We start from the raw sequence: 20,798 nt of genomic DNA on the forward strand, positions 1-20,798 counted from the left end.
TAGCAATCATACTAGCTCCATAAGACCACTGCTTTAATTTGGTTTTTAATGATCAATCTAAGGCAACCATCTTTTTTTTTTTTTAATTATTAGAAAAGCTTGAAAAGGAACATAAAGCCAATGAAGAAATTTCGTTTATGAGTGCTTTCTTTTACAAGAAATATACCTTTCCCATTGCATGAATACAAAAACTGAACACTATAAAGAAAACTACGTGTGTGTGTACACACGAATACATATATACATATAAATATACACACACAAAATGATGCAAGTTCCTCTCATGACAGAACCTATCTCAACATCAGAGACCCAAGCTAGGTTTGGGAATTGAAGAGTGTCATTTTTTGCAGTAGATTTAAATGCCCTAAACAAAATGAACAGGGTTAAGATAACCAACAAGTAAGTAGAGAACATCATGTAACAACATACAGAACCTAATAACACAAAACCTGATATGAGTTAAGTTGCCTGGGGAGCTGAGGAGATAGGGATTTAGTTGCTAGAACAAACCCTAGTCAGCTGCTAATAGGACACAGCTATACCTATTAAAAAAAAAAAAAAAATCAAACCTTTAAATACTGCTAATAAACATCAGGTGAATTTAAAGATCTATCTTACAAATACACGGCAAACTTTTGTGATGGCTGTTAGAATAATAAGGTTGAATTTAAAATGGGAAGCTTAAGAAATTTCAGGGAGAAGACTATTTTAACAAAATCAAAGATTAAAATTAAATCTACACCAATATCTATTTAGTAGAAAGTAAAAAACAACTGAAAGTGAAATCTTAAGTCATAAAAATGTATAAATTTAAATTTTTAATACTTAGAATCATGCCTCAAATTATAGGAGGTGAAAATGATTAAGTACCTAGCTTAATTAATTAAAAAAAGTACTTTTCACCATCCAATTTCACTCTTCTTTTTATCATTGTCTTTTCCTCCATACTTTGACCTTTCTTGAATCTTTTAACTATTCTTCAGGTGAGACAAATAGTTTTTACCACAAAAAGAACAAGGATCCCTGGTTTCAACTAATTAATAAGAAATAATTTGGATAAAGACTTTCCCCCCCAAATTCTTCCTACCGCTTTTTTTATTTTTATTTTTATTTTTTTGGTAGATAAAGCTGAAATAATACCACATTAATTTTAGGTATACAACATAGTACATACTGTGAAATGATCACAATAAACTAGTTAACATCAAATATCATACACAGTTACAAATTTTTTTTCTTGTGATGAGAACTGTTAAGATCTACTTTCTTATCAGGGCATGTGGGTTGCTCAGTCAGTTAAGCGTATCACTCTGGATTTCAGCTCAGGTCATGATCTCAGGGTTGTGAGATGGAGCCCAGCTCTCTTACTCTCTCTGCCCCTCCCCAACTCCTTCTCTAAAAGAAGAAAAAAAACTCCTCTCATCAATTCTCAAGCATACAATACAGTTTTATTAACTACAGCTGCCACGTTATACATCACAATCCCAGGACTTGTTTTATAACTGGAAGTTTATACCTTTTGATCACCTTCAACCATTTCACCCAATCATCCACCACCCCCCAACCCCTGGCCTCTGTATCTAGGAGTTCTTTTTTTTTTTTTAAAGACTACACATATAAATGAGATCATATGGTATTTGTCTTTCTCTATATGACTAACTTAGCATAACACCCTCAAGGTCTATCAATTTTTGTCTCAAATGTCAAGATTTCTCTTTTTAAAGGCTGAGCAATATTCCTGTGTATGTGCGCGTGTGTGTGTACACACCACATTTCTTTATCCATTAACAGACACTCAGGTTCTTCCATATCTTGGCTATTGTAAATAATGCTGCAGTAAAGGTAGGGGTGCATGTATCTTTTTACAAGTTAGTATTTTCATTTCCTTGATAAACAGCCAGAAGTGGAATTGCCAGATCATAGAGTAGTTTTGTTTTTAATTTTTTGAGGAACCTCCATCCTGTTTTCCTACTGGCCCTACTTCCCTTTCATAATAACAGATATCACTTGATGATCACCTCTATTAATAGAGAGGCTAAGAATCAGAAATGCAGCTAAAATGTGTAATTACAGAGAAAAAAAATCCCTGGAAATTTCAGAGATTTAGAAGTATACCCTAAATACTACATATATACCTAAGATTTTATTTCTAATGAAAAATTGAGAATTCAATTTTCATGGCTTATTCTACACATTTTGCCACATATGGCTAATCCATCACAGGTTAATGGTAATCAGTTAAAGCTCCTGAAAGTGGATAGGCAAGTATCCAGTGTTCCAAGAGTATATCAGTATTTTCTGGCTCCAAAATGTCTGTTTACTAGGACTTTGCAGCCTCGGCCAGTCATTAGCACCCACCCACAGTGGGAATCCTGTGGCCCAGGCAATTTAAGTGATCAGCCAAACATCTATGGGACTCCTTACAGAAGATCACAGTTAGTCAATAACATGCCTACTGTATTTTATTTCTAATACAGAATAAAACAATTTAAGCAAAATTTTCTAAATAAGGACTCTGTTAGTACTGATGTCATTCCAAATATCAAGTTAAAATGTCTCTCAGAGGTAAAGAACAAAGGCCCACTTTGCAAGGAAAAAAAAGGAAAAAACAAACACAGTAAGATCAATTTCTTCCAGATACATAAAGAGGGAAATTAAAAGAAAATTAAATACTATTATGAAGCCTTACTTTCTTTGAGGATACACAATAGATTTTCAAAAGATATAATGTCTTTTAAAGCACTTTTGAAAATCCCTTTTCCTCAAAATTGACATTAAAAATAGTTTATCATCCTAATAACATAGGGGGAAAAATGGTTCTATCTCACTACTTGGTGGATTATTCAAAGTGTATCAAAGATAAAATATAAACATGCCGTATTTATCTTATTACTTTAAAACATGTATCTTGTCATTAGAACATGTTATAATGGTCTTCATAATTCCATCTTAAAAAAAATTTTAAGTGAAAATACATGCATTGGGCTTTCCCCCTCTAAAAAGGGAGTGGGGAGGATTATTCGACATTCTCATAAAAAAAGAAAAAGTTTCCTTACCTGTCATAACAGTTGATATCATCCAGCCAACAACCTTGCTTCACTATTTCAATGGAACCAGAAATATTCTTCCAGGTAGCAAAACAATGTCGCCTTTTATCTTTGTCACCATAACAGGGTTCAACACCAGTTCGATTGGTTTTATCTCTTTCCCAATTAGCATTATAGAAAATACACTCCTGAGTTTCTGATCTACCAAGTATAGCACCTATAAAATAATGAAACAACTTAATATTAGCTGTATTAGCTCTTAAGAGATTCTCTCCCATATACCGAGCTCAGATGTGCCTAAAACATCAGTAACTTTCTGTCTTCCCAGTGTTGTAACAATGGGTTTGTTTCTACATCAATCTCTGGACTTGAAGTGTAACAAACATAATAATGGAAAATGATCAAATATATCACAATATTTCTCTGAAAAAGGTCAGTTTCATTTCATTTAAGAATGTCCTTGATGAAAAGCAGTAAAATTGTTAATTAAATCTTGACCATGGATAGATTTCTTTTCAATATCCTGTGTGACAAAATAGGAACTAAGCAAAAGCACTTCTACTGCATACTGAAGTACAATGATTGCCTCAAGAAAAAGCCTCTGCATGACTGAGTTGTGAATTAAACCAACCACGGTTATTCAGACTTGGGCATCTGACAGACATGCTCTCAAAAATGAACAAACCAAACCCATTACCTTCAAGAAAAACAATGGACAGTATGCAATGCCAGTGATAAAATTTGATCTTTCAAGAGAAAGAATTTTGGAAAATTTGCATACTTTCCCAACACTTAAAGAATTCTCTCATGAGGGATGCCTGGGTGCCTCAGTCAGTTAAATGTCAGACTCTTGATTTTGGGTCAGGTCATGAGCTCAGGGTCATGAGATCAAGCCCTGCTTTGGGCTCTGCCCTGGCATGGAGTCTGCTTAAGATTCTTTCTCTCCCTGTCCCTCAGCCCCTCCCTCACCCTTCTCCCACTCGCATGTGCATGCATGAGCACGCTCTCTCTTTAAAAAAAAAATCTCTCATGAGATCAGTGAAGATGTTAATACATGTAACTTTAAATACTGAATAATAAAATGAGCCAATAATTAGGTCTACATAATTTCTAAAAAAAAAAAAAAAAAAATGGGCAAAAGATTCAAAATAACATGCTTTGCTGAAAAGATATGAATGGAAAACACTAACATGAAAGGATTCTCGGTATCATTAATCATTAGAGAAATGCAAACTGAAATTCTAATACTGATTAAAATGGCTAAAACAAAAACAAGCTCAAATGTTGGTAAATATGTAAAGCAACTGGGACTTTCACATATTGGTGGCTGTAATGCAAAATGGTCCACCCACTTTGGAAAGCCAGTTTGACAAGCTTCTTACAGTTAAACATACACCTACCATACTACCTACACAGCAATAGCATGCCTAGGCATTTACCTAAGAAATAAAAACATATGTTCATGCAAAAATCTGTACATGATGCTTAGAATGGCTTTATTTACAATCAGCCCAAAACTGGGAACAAATCAATATCCAGTACTGCTAAGTGGATAAACAAACATCTATACAATAAAAAGAAATGAACTAGTGACAGCTGTACAACATGGATGAATCAAATACACATTATGCTATATGGGATTCCATCTATATGATATTCTGGAAACAGTGAAATTATGGAGACAGAAATCCGATCAGATGTTGCCAGAAGTTGGGAGTGAGGGGAGAGGACTGATAACATAAAGGCATGAGAAAATTTTTCAGAGAGACCAAAATATTCTACATGATAACTGTGGTCAGAGGGTATATGACTTATGGGTTAATCAAAAGTGACAGAATTATATTATAAAAAAAATAACATTTTATTCTATGTAAATTATACTTCAATAACTCTGACCCCCACCCCCCAAAAAGCAAAAAATCTACCACTTGTTGAGTTTTGGTATAGTATCAAAGAAAAACATCCACAATTATCTAAAAATACATTTTTTCTAATGATATATATGTGCATGACCAGACTTCCTTCATATCAAAAGAGCATATCACAGGAGACTTAATGGAGAAAGAGATACAAGAATCCAATTGTCGGTGCACCTGGGTGGCTCAGTGGGTTAAAGCCTCTGCCTTCGGCTCAGGTCATGATCCCAGGGTCCTGGGATCGAGCCCCGCATCGGGCTCTCTGCTCAGGGAGCCTGCTTCCTCCTCTCTCTCTGCCTGCCTCTCTGCCTACTTGTAATCTCTGTCAAATAAATAAATAAAATCTTTAAAAAAAAAAAAAAAAGAATCCAATTGTCTTCCACAAAACAGTCATTAAAGAGATCTGCAAAAATTTCACTAATTTTTCTGTTTTGGAAAATATTTTTCATACAAATGTTCTTTTGTGAACATATAATGGATTACTGTTACTGTTAAATATTTTTAAATTCTGTCAATTTCTAATGTGATAAGGATGATAGATATAACCCCCTATTTAAAAAAAAAAAAACAAACCTCTGGGGTTCTAAATTTTTAAAAGTCTTAAAAGAAGTTGAGACCAAAAAGTGTGAGAAATCGTTGCTGCTATACAATGTCCTAGTACACAGATGGAATTATAAGCTGCTAAAATCTGTGGCAGTGTTAGTGCGATGGACTTCCTCTCAACAATGGAAGAAATAAAAGCAGGAGTGGACATATTATAAACTAAGGCTAGTAACTCCAAGTTCTCTGTATTCTATTAAAAAGGGGGGGCTGCTTGTGCTATTTACCTGTATTAAAAAAAAATAGCTATTTTCTAAGTTACTCCTTTTCAAAAAGCTGTTGGAAATACCAGCAAAATAAGTTCCCTCCTTTACTAAATAACTCAAAAGCAATCATTCACTGTCACATTATTATCTTAAAACAAGGTATGGCCAACCTTTTCTCTTTTTTTAAATTCAATTTTATTTTCTTTCAGTGTTCTAAAATTCATTGTTCATGCACCACACCCACTGCTCCATGCAATACGTGCCCTCCATAATACCCACCACCAGGCTCACCTAACCCCCCACCCCTCTTTCCTCCAAAACCCTCAGTTTGTTTCTCAGAGTCCACAGTCTCTCCTGGTTTGTCTCCCCCTCTGATTTCCCCCAACTCACTTCTCCCCTCCATCTCCCAATGTCTTCCATGTTATCCTTATGCTCCACAAGTAAGTGAAACCATATGATAAATTTTTCTATAAAGTGCCAGATGGTAAATATTTTTGGCCTTGCAGACCACCTGGTTTCTGTCACAACTACTCCATTCTGCCATTATAGCACAAAAGCATCCACAGGACAGTATATAAATGAGCATGGTTATGTTTCAGTAAAACTTTACTTATACACACTAAAAATGAAATTTCATGTAACTGTTACATGTCACAAAATACTATTTTTTTTTCAACCATTTAAACATGTAAAGATCATTCTTAGTTTACAGGCTATAAGTCTGGCTCACAGGCTATGTGGTCAACTATCTCTTTAAACAATGTCCTAATTCCAATAGTCTAGCTAACCTCCCTTTTGTTTGATTTGTTTTGTTTTGTTGGGGACGGATCCCCTGTAAATTACCACTTGTGTAATTTGTGTTAAAAACCACTATCAATGGGGAGCCCAGGTGGCTCAGTGCGTTAAGCCTCTGCCTTCAGCTCAGGTCATGATCTTAGGGTCCTAGGATTGAGCCCCGCATCAGGCTCTCTGCTCAGCGGGAAGCCTGCTTCCCCCTCTCTCTGCCTACTTGTGATTTCTCTCTCTGTCAAATAAATAAATAAAAACTTTAAAAATACACCCCACTATTATTTTTAATTTCCAAAAAAGATGTCACTGAAGCACAGGAACAACATAATAATACCATTTAAACTAAACAAAACTGATAAAAATAAAATAAAATACTGCCTAGAGCAGAAATGCCAAATAGATTTCGTCTTTGTTGTCACTTCCAATAAACTAACAGTAGCTGCCTGAAGTAGCATATGGAGAAGGATTTTGAAGTAAAAGGGTCTTGAAATTAGTATTTGCCACCTCCGTTCTAGAGAAAAGATAAATGACCATTTCCTCGTTTAAAAAAAACTTTCTTCACTAAGTTTTAAAGGTAAACAAGACTTCAGCATGGTTTTCTAGATCTAGACTATCATTTGAAGGATATTTTCCAGAGACAGAAAGAAGACTGCTTATACAGAAAATTGTGACAATCTCATCATCCCCTCCTCAAGCTGATTCTGTAATCAGTCTCTATTCCATCATATCTCTAACTGAACACTAAATAATATGGTAATTATAAAAATAAAAATTACACATATTTTTATGTCCTGAAGTGGCTCAGTTGGTTGAGTGACTGTCTTCGGCTCAGGTCATGATCCTGGAGTCCCGGGATCAAGTCCTGCATCGGGCTCCCTGCTTGACAGGGAGTCTGCTTCTCCCGCTGAGCTTTCTCCACTTATGCTCTCTCTCTCTCATTCTCTCTCTCTCAAATAAATAAATAAAATCTTTTAAAAAATTAAAAAATAAAATTTTTTTTAAAAAGGTGAAATTCTAAAAAAAAAAAAGGGCAAAAGTTGCTTACATGTGTGAATTTTTAACAGCAACTTGCGATTTAAAATTTCCTGAAACTTAAAACTTCTACCCATAAATTCATTCTATCAGAGTAATTCCAAATAGTTCATACTATTTTCAAAAGAAATAAACAGACATAAAAGGTATGTGTTCATGGTTTAGTATGACGGTTCTTAACTAATTATGTACAACAGAATCCCCTATGTTTTCTCAAATTCCTGTTTGAGTGACATTTTAGCCCTGGGAATGAGTAACTGAAAAGTCTACGACAGGAGGGGTATATATCCAGAGAAAGTGAGTGAGTGAGTGAGTGAGTGTGTGCATGTGTGTGCATGTGTGTGTGCGCAAGTACACACGCATGCGTTTTTTTCTTTTTGACAAAGACCCAGTGGTGATCAAATGTTCCTCCCTAGTTAAGTACCACTGGCTTAACAGACTATGAACTGAATTTGGAATTTAGTTCACAAACTGTGGCCTTCAGTAAATCACCAAAACTTTCATTACCCTGTTTCCACAACTGAATCAATTTCCATAATTTTGTAATTATTATTAATAATTTCATCATTTCATAATTCACATTTAGCCTAGTTATAGTAAATCACTTAAGTCTTTAGATAATAGTTCTAGTTCCAAAGTACTACTTATGCATTAATGACTAGTACCATTTTTCCTGCCACTTTAAAAAAAAAAAAAGCAGCACACTGGATCTGAAATTTGGTAGAACATCTAACTATAAAATAGCCCTGTAAAAGTCCTATTTAAATCTAAAGTACCCCTTCTATGGTGAAAAAGCTGATTTCACCTAAAGTGACTACATCTGAGGACAATGAGGATTTTATTTTTTTAAAGTAGTAAATTTTAACCTGATACACCAACACTAATTTCACATACTCTCTTCCAGAAACAGAAAAGAAGGGACTATTTCAACTGATCTTATGAGGCCACTATTACCTTGATAACAAAAACAAAGCACAAAAAGAGAAATACAGACCAATATTTCTTATCAACTTAGATGTTAAAGTCCTCAGCAAAATTTTAGCAAAGAGAATCCAACAGTATATATTTTTTTAATTTTATTTTTTCAGTGTTCCAAGATTCATTGTTTATGCACCACAGGCAGTGCTCCAAGCAATACCCTCCTTAATACCCATCACCAGGCTCATCCACCCCCCACCCCACTCCCTTCCCAAACCCTCAGTTTGTTTCTCAGAGTCCACAGTCTCTAAGGCTTCATTTCCCCCTCCAAGTTCCCCCAATTTACTTTTCCTTTCCTTCTCCTAATGTCCTCCATGTTATTCCTTATGCTCCACAAGTAAGTGAACCCATATGATAATTGACTTTCTCTACTTGACTTATTTCTCTCAGCATAATCTCCTCCAGTCCCTTCCATGTTGATACAGAAGTTGAGTAACACCAAGTAGGATTTATTTCAGGTATATAAGGTTGGTTCAATATTCAAAACTCAATGCAATCTGCCAAATCAAGAAATTAAAAGACAAAAATCACACAATCTATGAGTACACCAAGAATAGATGGGAACTTCCTCAAACTCACAAAAAGCACCTACAAAAACACCAATAGCTAACATCATAATGGCAAAAGACTAAATTCTTCCCCTCTAAGATCAAAAACAAGGTAATGATGTCTGTTCACTACTCTGAACACTCTACTGAAATTCTAGCTATTCCAATAAGGCAAGAAGAAATTAAAGCCATACGAAATGGAAAAGAATATATAACTATTTCTATTTGCAGATGGCATGACTGTCTTTGGAGAGAATCCCAAGGAATCTTCAAACAAAATATCAGAATGAGTTCAATAAGGTCACAGCATATAAGATCAATACACAAAAACTGCATTTCTATATACTAACATTGAAGCAGTAGAAATGAAATTTAAAATATAATACCAGTGGGGCACCTGGGTAGCCTCAGTCAGTTAAGCTTCCGGCTCTTGATTTTGTCTCAGGTCATGGTCTTGGGGTCCTGAGATCGAACCCGGCATCAGGCTCCCCAATCAGCGCAGAGTCTGCTTAGGATTCTTTCCCTTTACCCACTCCTCTTCCCCCTCCGTCCCTCCCCCATTTTGCGCACATCTGTGTGCATTTGAGCACACTCTCTCAAATAAATAAAATCTTTTTTTAAATGTAGTACCAGTTACCATTGCTCCTTAGATTATAAAATACCTAAGCTATAATCTGACAAAATGTATAAAATCTACGTGATAAAAATTATAAAATGTTGATGAAAGAAAAAGACTTTAACACTTGGAGAGACATACCATGATAATGTATAGGTTTAATCCAATTCATATCAAAATCCCATTAAATTTCCTTGTAGACATAAATGAACTTATTCCAAACGTTTTTGAAAAAGAATAAAGTGGGAGAATTCATGCTTACTGATGTTAAGTCTTACCATAAAGCTGAAGTATGACCAAGTGGTAATAGAGGTGGGACAGACACAGATCAATGGAACACAGAGAAAACCCAGAAAGAGATCTACACAGATAAGCCTGATTAACTCTGGACAAATGAACAAAAGCAATTCTATAGAGCTGGGAAAGCCTTTTCAATAAATAGCACTAGAGCAATGGGAAATGATTAAAGCAACTATTTCTTAAATGCCCTCCCCTTTGCTATCTATCATCATTTTAACAGTTCCTAAAAGTCCAGCTCTTGTAAAAAAGCCTCCTAGGCTAAATCTCATGTGACAATTTTCATGTTTTCTCAAGGTAGATATAACAAAATCCTAGAAGTCCTTTAATAAGAACTACTCCTTCCCCCAAAATGTACACCACTTGCAAACCAACATATAATGTATTCCTTTACATTTACTTACTGGTTTTGATCAGTTGCCTATATACATTCATTTACATGTCAGAATGACCGTGGGTCTAAAACTATCCATCTTAATTGCCCTCCAAATACAATCAGTATTTAATGAATGATAAAATGTAAAAAAAAAGCAATATAAGAACTGAATAAAAAAACCCACTAACTACTACAGCTTCCCAGCTTCAAACAGGTAACTGGTATTAAATATCTTTAACAACTAAGAATTGCATTAATTTCTTTTCTATTAAGAAGACAATGTTTTTCATAGTCCTGTGACCTGCATCACCCTATCACAATTTTCCTATGTACACAAACAACATTAAACAGAAAGAATTGTTTGACATCTCACAAATATGAGGGACACTTCTTTTTTTTTTTTTTTTTTTTTTTAAGATTGATTTATTTGAGAGAGAGAGCATGAGAGGGGGTAGGGTCGGAGGGAGAAGCAGGCTCCTCACTGAGCAGGGAGCCTGGCAGAGGCTGGGTCCTGGCACTCCAGGATCATGACCTGAGCTGAAGGCAGACACTTAACAGACTGAGCACCCCAGTGGCCTGAGGCTCACTTTGAAAAAGTTCTCTAATGGTGTCTGAAACTATCAACAAATTATTGAGAATACAGTATAAATAGGCATGCTTCCCCTAAACCTGTTCCTCTTATAGGCAAATTAGTCCTCTAGGAAGGGTTAATGAAGTTTCAAAAATAATAAATAAAACTTGATAAGCAATTCTTGTTTCCCTTTCACATATTATTGCTTCCTGCCACCTAGGGGTAAAACACACATCCAAAGAGAATCAGCAATAGCAGGTAGATTAGATTGATGATGCTTTTAATCCAAAACATTTTATAGTATAAATTAAAAACAACAGAATAGTATCAAAAGCATTATACAAAAGAATGATTTTAGATAAGTAAATAATTGGGAAATTCTAGCATAGTACAACCCCATGGCACCAAAAAACCCTAAAATAAGTAAATATATACAGCATTTTATTAGTTCAGCAGGTATTATTTAACAGTCTCTCCCTATGCTAGGTAATCATCCAACTACCCAGAAACTGGCAATGAATGAGTAGCATACAACCCTCAAGTTGAAGGATTTCTCAATTTCCCCCAATAAGGTATTTTTAAAATTTTGGCCAACTGGAAGTATACAAACCTTTGTATATTTATATGAAATAGTCCAATGTATACTTATTTTAATGAATTTAATGAATTAAATTTTATGGATATTTTAAAATCAAAGCACAATTTTATAAACAATTTTGTTCAAATTTCACATGCATCTCTCAACAAGTATCATCTCATTTTTTTCTTTAAGATTTTATTTATGTATTTGACAGAGAGAGCGTAAGAGAGGGAACACAAGCCAGGGGGAGAGAAGCAGGCTTCCCACTGACCAGGAAGCCCAATGCAGGGCTCGATCCCAGGACCCTGGGATTATGACCTGAGCCAAAGGCAGACACTTAGTGACTAAGCCACCCAGGTACCCTCATTATTCTTTTTGAGTCATCAAAAACTATCAAAACATGAATCATCTTCACTTCCATTTAAGTTGCTTGAGAAGCAATACGTTTTAAAGTCATATAGGATATTATCACTGGAAATGTTTTTCCAAGCCAATAATATCCATTCACGTAATACTAAGGCAGTGATTTTCTTTTCACTGTTCTATAGGTATATTTTGTAATCTTCAAAAAGTAACTACTTATAATATTGCTTTTAAAAATGAGCTTTTTTAAGTTTTTTTTTTTTTTACAGCCTCTGTAAATAGTTTTTCCAAGAATAATTAATTTGTTTAAACTCTTTATTCCCTTCTACCTTAGGAAACTGACATAAACATTCAATCGAGCACTGATTGGCATAATTTCAAGCTCGCCTGCCTTTTCCAAACATTGTATTTTCATTCAAAATAAAACTGAGAGAGCCTCAAAATACGAAAAACTTTATAAGGATTCAAATACAAAATTACTCTTCTTCTGAGGAATAATCTTTTAGAGAAAACTATGCTTTATACTGAGCATTTACAGATGAAAAAAAATTGACTATATATTTGTACTATAAATTAACACACCAAGATAAGTGCTACAGTTAAATGCTGTAGGAATTAGAGATGATAACCTATGCGCTTTTTGAATAAGCCCTGTTACCCCTTCTATATCACCTGTGCCTGGCACAATACAGGAACTCAATAAATGTATACAAAATCAATTCACACAAAAAAGAAAAAAGAAAGACTTTACAGAGGAAGTGGGACTAAAGCAAATTATTAAGGAGAGACAAAACTATGGCAAACAGAAGCAGGGAAGATAATGACCAAGTAAGTAGGGATGTGAATAATCAAGAGTGTTTGACAACACTGCTCTTAACAGACGAGCACATTCCATACTGTTTAGTACTGGGTATAATCAAGGCAGGTCTGCAAGACATCAGAAGTTAAGAAAAAGAACAGAAGTGATATTTCTAAGATTAATCTGAATACAATGACTATTAAAGTGTGCTGGATTGGAAAGAAAGTCAGTAAGCCACACTAACTACCCAATAAAAACCAAGGGTCTATAGTCTCTCACGTGCTGACCAGTCAGTCACAAGTATCAAAAGGACTGGCAAATTAGAAGACAGAGATCAAGTTTTTGCTTTCCATAGTCCCTTCTTTGGTCCCTCTTCACGTAAGAAAGTAAGAGATAAAAGTGATTTAGTTTATAAAAGTGATCTGCGCGTGGAGGGTTGGCTGTTTCTAAATGTTTATCTTCTAGCATCTGACAAAACAAAGCTGGCTTTCATACTATCTACCGTTTGTTTCTCTTTGTTGCTAACTCTCATCCTGATATTCACTCCTACTGTCATGAAAGATACATATTTTCAGGGGTAAGTAAGATATCTTCAAAGATGAAGCACAACAGCAAAGTGTTTTTGCCTACAGCCACAAAATGTGTGGGATATCTATAAATGCCCAGGATGCAAGATTAAAATAGTCCTACCCAGTTCTCTGGCACTCATTCGAAATATGAATTACATCAAAACAAGTACAAGTAGATACAAGTATTACCTAGGCTATGTAAAATAAATTTCTGATATTAGATGTTCATCTTGTGAGGGCAAGGGAGATCATGGTGACTGCAGCTAGAGGCCAGTACTCCTATCAGAATTAATGGGCTATTTTTAGAAATTGTACAAAAGCCAAAACGGGCATAAATTTAGAGTAGTAAGAGATAAAAGGTAAATTCGCAAAATCAGAACAGAGCTCTTAAAATAGATTAAGGAAACACACACAGAGCAGTTCCTACTAAAAACAATCTACACATCTCAATTACAGTGAGAAGACACTACGTATATTAAGGTTTTTTAGTGCTTTGTTTTCTTGTGAAGATGCAGCCTTCTTTTTAGTAAATCATCAAACTCTGTCTGATGCAAAAAGACTAAAAATGGCTCATTTCAGCTGCTATGAAAGTAATGTGCAATATCACCCTTGAGGAGCCGGTAGTATAAAGAGCAAGAAACTGAAGAAAAAAAAAAAATGAAAAACCACCTCATCACAAAAGTTTTCATTAAAGTAATATCTGGCAGTTTAAAATCATCAAGTGTAGAAAATTAGCAATACTTACTAGAGTAGCTTTAACTAGCAATACAATTCTATTAAAGGAAAAGAATGCAGACTGAAAACAAACTATGACATTAAATAACAACAGATACAGAATCAACCAAACTAGCCTTAAATCAACAACTTTTTTTCATATTTATAACCAAGATTCCTAGTATTAGAAAAGAAAAAAAATCTAAAATTCTTGTTTATTACTTTTGTGTGTTATAAAATTTGTCCCACTTCAAAACTCATTTTAATAATGTTTCTATGAAACTATAAACACAGCATAGGTCTTCCAGCATCCTTTCTTTTCTATATTAACACACATTATGGAAGACAAGTCACCTTCCCTATTTGGTTGCCCTGGGCTGTTTTTAAGGACTAGGAAGAAAAATCCACAATGTGCCAAAAGCCTTCTGATAAACAGGTTAGAAATAGGAAGGAGAATAAATTTTCAAAAAAATTTCTGAATAAAAACATTTTAGGTCCTATCAATCTTTTTTTTTAAAAAAGGTAAGCACCTCCTTACTACCAACCACCTCTAAAGGGAAACATAAATACTTTCCAGCATTCTTCCCAGATTTTTTATTTTTTGCCTTACCTGTTAATACTCTCTTAGTACTTACTATCAGTTTGACAAAATATTACAAGATTCTGTCCATCTTGCTCAAGCAATATAAACTAGAAACACAACTACTATGGAATAAACTAAAAATCTAAACGTATGTGGTAACAGACAGACACAGTATGCACATGCATGTGTAAGGAGTAAAAAGTACTTTTAAGTCAACATTTAACCACTGGTTTTTTTAAGGGCTCCTAATACTAATTCCTGACAAATTACTAAGATAACCACCTAAAATGTATTATAACATTGTTAACTTGTAAGTGACTAATTTTTCCCATATAGATACTTTCAAAGTAAGTATACACCTACTTTGTAAGGACCCAGATTTTCTTAATATTTTTAAAATTTTAATTCCAATATAGTTAACAGTTTTTATTAATTTCAGGTGTACCATGTACAGATTCAACAATTCCAAATTTAACAACTGCTCATGACAAATGCACTCCTTAATCCCTATCACCTATCTGACCCATGGCCCCACCCACATCCCCTTTGGTAACCATCAGTTTTTTCTCCATAGTTAATAAAGACCAAGGGGTACCTGAATGGCTCAGTCGGTTAAGCATCTGACTCTTGATTTTGGCTCAAGTTGTGATTTCAGGGCCCTGAGATTGGGCCTCAGGTCAGGCTCCACGCCAAGCATGGATTTTCTCTCTCCCTTTGCCCCTCCCCCTGCTTGCACATGTGTGCATTCTTTCTAAATAAATATATTTTTTAAAAATATAACTAAGATTTGAAGAAAAACATCAATCTCAATTTCTCAAACCTCTTTCTTAAAAAGCCTTTATATAAATAAAGTTTTAGAGCCGCAAAGAGATCACCACATTTGTAATGGTAGAATTTCCTTTTATGAAAGAGGCAAGCAGCCCTCTTTAAATAAATTCCAATTTCTCATTTTTTGATTCACTTAACTATATAAAAAGGTGCATTTCTTTACTAGCAAAACTTTTAGAGGACCTCATTTCTTAAACTCTTCTCTAAATATAGAAGATACTCTACAAAGGCACTGTTGAATAAGAGACACTAACCTGCACTTGATTACTAAACTGCTAACTAAAGCCACCCATTACCATGGTTTCTCCCAAAAGAAAAATCCTCAAATTGGTATATTTCATTGGTTATTTAGAATAAAGCATTGATTTTATCACCCAATACCAAAGAACTTCAATTTCCTGAATACATAGAGTATACACAGAATAATAGGAACCAAGAAAACAGCAAACCACAAAACTCCAAATTTCTGATTCAACTAACCAGCACTTGGGACCACATTTACCTCTCCAGGACAGTCCAAGAAAACCTGGCAAACTTCCAAACCTCAATGTCCTAATTAAAAAGGGAGGAGAGGAATACTTAGAAGAAAACACCTGCTTTCTTCTCATTTTAAACAATCTAAATAGGTTTCTTATTCCATTATTGGGGAGAGATTTCCATCAAAAAAGGAACAGGAAATATAAGAACCCAGTGTTTTCCCCTTCACCAACAAGAAAATTCTTATTAAAATCCTTTTACCTCTTCTGTCCCTTGAAGGACACTTTAAAGTCTATTTTGCAGACATGCTACATGAAATCTTAAGTATTATGTCTTTCACACAGGTAGAGCATCTTCTACATCCAACGAATATATATAGTGCTGACATATAGGTGCCAGGCACTTTGACTTTTAGGTACTAAGCAGAAATAGTGAAAAATAAAGTATTTTCAAAATTTGAGAAGTCTTTAATCTCAACCTGGGAAGAAGAGAAAAAATGAGAGGCTGAATTTTCAAAACAAGACACTAAAGTAGAAAATAAGAGAGAAACACACATATCTTTAGATACTTCTAAACTTCAACTGAAGCTTATTCTAATTTCTTCAGTAAAGTAAGTGGGAAGGCAGGACAGATTACTAATCAGAAGATCACAAAGACTAGGGAACTTCAAGTATGCTTCTTTATCAACATATTTTATTTAAAGGGATAAAATCATGTTAATGCCTCTAAAAATGTAGACTTTGTCTTGGAACTGAATTTACAAGACAAAATGATGAATAAAGAAATACAAGGGTGTCTGGGTGGCTCAGTAGGTTAAGCCTCCAACTCTTGATTTTGCCTCAGGTCATGCTCTCAGGGTTCTGAGATCCAGCCCTGTGTTGGGCTCCCTGCTCAGCAGGGAGTATGCTTCTCTCCCTCTCCCTCTGCCCCTCCCCACCTCTCTCTCTAAAATAAATAAATAAATCTTTTTTTTTTTTTTTTAAGGAAATATAAAAATCAAGTGAGATATCCTGACTTGCATACAGAAGTGCTCCCTACTAATCACTGCTTGATATTACAAAGCAACCACATCAACTCCTTAGTGCTAGGTAGTAAGGACATTTTAAAAAGTAAATAAAACCTCTATAAATGCATTCATACTAAGTATAAAGAAACCATCTATTCATATTAGCACCCCTAATTGAATAAAACAATAAAATAATGTCCAGTTTGTCAAAAGAATATTTATAGATAACTAAAATTTTAAAAGAAAATAACAAAATCGGGTCAGAGATTTAAGTTACAAGCAAAAGAATTTGAGAAAATCTAAGCTAGTTTTTAAAAGAGGTGTTGGTGGAACAAGCTTATTACTTCAAGTTACCAATATCTCTTCCTAGGCTAGAGCAATGGCTTCCCTAACTGATTTCTCAGCTTCTACTTCTATCTCATCAAAGGAGTTCTTCATCCAGAAGTCAGAAACTTTTTTAAAGCAAACAAAATCAAGTCACTTGCCCAATTTAATGCTATTCAATGGTCTCCCACCACCCTATTCCCTAAAATAAAACTTGAACAAATCTTTTTCTCCGGCCTTCCACAATCTGGCTCCTCTTCAGCCTCAATTCACACCAGACAAAGAACAAACTCTTTCAGACCTTGACACATTCTTTCTACCACTCCCTCCCAATTTCAGACCCCTAAATGTCTGAGATAATGGAGTGGAGTAAAACATTAAGAAAATGTTTTGAAAAATGCTTGAAAAACTTGAAGAAAAGTTACCAGATCAGGGCAAAATATCAACTCTAATTTGGAAATAGTTCTCAAACCACTGAGAACAGTTTGAGTACATTTAGTAAGTTTTTAAAAAAAAATATGTTATTTACCATCAAATTTTCCATTCCCACCAAACTACTGATCTCAAAAATAAAAATACTCAGTTATTTTTCTATGATATTTCTAATAGCCATTCTCCATCCCTCTAAAAAAGAAAGCTTTATTTGCTACTTGATTCCTAAGAGACAAAGGAAAGCCCTTAAATCTAATACCTTTCTCTAAAAATCCCTAGTCACAATAATACAAAACATGCACTCTTCCTCCTAAACCCAAAGAAAGCTAAGCAAAAATTTCAGATAAACATACCAAATCAAATAAGTATCTGACTCTAGTTTGGTCACTGGCCTCTTAGTTATTAGTAAAACTATAAAAGTTATAAGTCACATTTGTCCCCTTTAAAGATAAAAACATCTATCCAGTATCTTTCAATAATTATCAAAGTTGTTTTAAGACACTGACTTGTCTGATGCTATAAAAGAGGAATAGCAAGGATAATAAAATTAGATTAATAAACACATTTTTAATATCACAAAATATATTTAATCTAAATCTTCACATTTACAATTTTAAAACATTTCTTCCAAATGTAGCTTAAATCTTTACCATCTAAACTGAAGGAAAAAATTTTTTCTTCAACATTTTAATAGTCTTGCTATATTAATACTGCCCCAAATATAACAATTTTGTTCTATGCTAATTACCACAAAAGAATTATTTTAATAGTATCTCAGTAGTATTTTCCCTCCACAACTTAATGCATTAAAGTATATATACTACAGGCATCAATTTTTACTGTAGTATTCACATTTCTCTGTTTAACCAGTCAGTAGATAAGAAATAAGGCTTTCAAAGAATAAAAAAAGGGAGCATGATAAATTTATCACTAACAGTTTTAATCAAGGATCAAAGTTACAGCAAAACAAAACAAAAGTTACAATAAGCCTCCTTCAGAAAGCTTTCACATAAACATCTGTACAGCTTATTACTTACATTCAGTACACAAATTTTATCACCCTAATATAATGTTCACTTGAAATGTCATGTTTACACTGAAAAGAAGCCATGGTTACTTCAACAATAACCAATAACTGATTGGTCTTTGTTATGTTAATGAGTATTTTCTAATATGCCATCACCTACATCTCATTAATGAAACCAGAAAATCTGTTCATTTAGGCTAACAGTAAAAGGAACTTTTTCCGTTCAGGAGTGTGACAGAAAACCTTGGAAAACACCAAATGATTTACTTTTAAATACAACAGTGGAAGAGAGTGAACACGTTGATAGACCTGTGCTTATGTTCTGTAAGTTAAATATCTTGAAAAAGAATTCTGTTAGCCCACCTTGAATGGCATTTTACCATTTCTTCAACATTCTCCCTTCTAGAGAAGTTTATAACCATCTAAAGAACAAAGATCTACAGAACCCTAACAATTATTGGGGCTATTCGCAGCCTGTATTTGTAAAACATTTAAACATAAGGCAAAAATACTTACTAATGAGCCACTGAACGATACCTATAAAACAAGATTCAAAGATGTTCTAATATAGGGCACTTTTTTCCCAAGTTAAAAGCTACTTTCCCAAAGCCAGAAACAAAGGTCACAGCTGGCCAGTGTTTAGGTTCAGATCAACCCTTGGAACAGAAGTCTGAGATCAAGATGTGTAGCAGAAAAGCAAAGGAATTCAGAGACATAGAGACTTTAAAATAATGCTACTACTGTTACCCCTTTCCATACTCAGTGATGTATTTGTGCACTGAGGAGGCTGAGAAGGCACAGGAGCAACCAGACAGAAGAAAAGGATGGAGACAAAAAGCAGTTGAAAGGACATGGGCAACAACTGCACCCACCATAGTTGTTCTCAGTTAAGCAGCTGGCTGGCCGCTGACTCAGGGGTCAACAATTCTAATCCCTGGCCTTCCACTAAGTCTGAAGACCAATTCCTGGTGGAATTCACACACCCTCCTCCTGTTTAGCACTTATACCCACCTGCCCCAATTTTTAGTGAAGAACAATTTTGCTTTTTAAAAACAAATTAAGAATGGGAACAACTGCAATGAAACTTTGAACCCACAGGAACTTACATATCTTTAGGTATTAAAAGCCTTCTAAGTCTAATGAAGAGAATGACAGCAATAGGCTGATGAGAATTATGTCCTAGCTGCCACACAATCCAAGATTCATCTTTAATAATAGAATTTTTAAACATAAATAAGCATTTACAGCATATTCCTAACACTTGAGGAGACATTTTGGGGTAAATACCTGAGAGAAATGTCAGCAGCACTGGTGTAAGGACAGAACACTTCAAATTTTTAGTTTTTTGCTTACTCTGGTACTTAGAAATTTTTTACAAAGTGTCTCACTCATTTTTATCATTATTTCATTCAGTAAAAAGGTAAACAAAGGAGAAGAGAGACGAAAAAAATGACACATTACAAGAAAAACAGAAATAACAAGCAGACCACTCAAATGAAAAACGGGGGGGGGGGGGGGGGATCAAAACCAGGATTTTTCATGGGAGTGAAGGTATTACACCCTTTTGAGAGGTGAGACCTAATGTTGTAGATGATGCCTGTAGGAGCAACCAGAACTAGAAAGAATAACTCTCAACCATTTTTCTGAATAGAAGTAGAAGACATTGCCTCTGTATCCTATTTTCTGCTTTCCTATTTATTTTGCCACATAATCTTAACAGTTTTCACCAATGGACTATAACATTTTTGGATCCCTGAAACTAAATAAGGAAGGGTGAGAAGTATAGACTCCTTTTAGATCCACCTATGTTCTATGATTTTCTTTTTTTAAAAAATGTTTTCTGTAATACTAATATTTGTTGTGCTTTAACCAGCAGGATGGGTTTGTCCCCTACTCTGACATCTGTGTTATCATCATTTTGAGTCTCTAGGGAAAACACACACACACACACACACACACACACACACACACACACACACCTCTGAAGTGCAACATTTTTATGTTCATTTTGAAGCTGGAAGCATACCTAATTTATGCCATGCAGCCAGTGCCTACAACTGATACCTACAATTGAGGCAACCAGAAACTCAGCAGTGTTTCTAAAGGGGGAAACAAAA

General features: G+C 34.7%; 1 protein-coding gene across 1 annotated transcript in view; it reads right to left on the bottom strand.

Moving 5' to 3' along the window:
- The window catches only part of LOC111145945 (activin A receptor type 2A), an 82,919-nt gene that overhangs the window by 29,643 nt on the left and 32,478 nt on the right, over positions 1 to 20,798 (bottom strand). The window contains exon 2 of the mRNA XM_022501264.1: positions 3,060 to 3,267. Coding sequence (XP_022356972.1) covers positions 3,060 to 3,267 — 208 coding nt within the window. The remainder of the gene's footprint in view (positions 1 to 3,059; positions 3,268 to 20,798) is intronic.

The sequence above is a fragment of the Enhydra lutris genome, unplaced genomic scaffold, assembly GCF_002288905.1.
Source record: "Enhydra lutris kenyoni isolate GAN:26980312 unplaced genomic scaffold, ASM228890v2 scaffoldscaffold1, whole genome shotgun sequence".
Classification (NCBI taxonomy): Eukaryota; Metazoa; Chordata; class Mammalia; order Carnivora; family Mustelidae; genus Enhydra; species Enhydra lutris.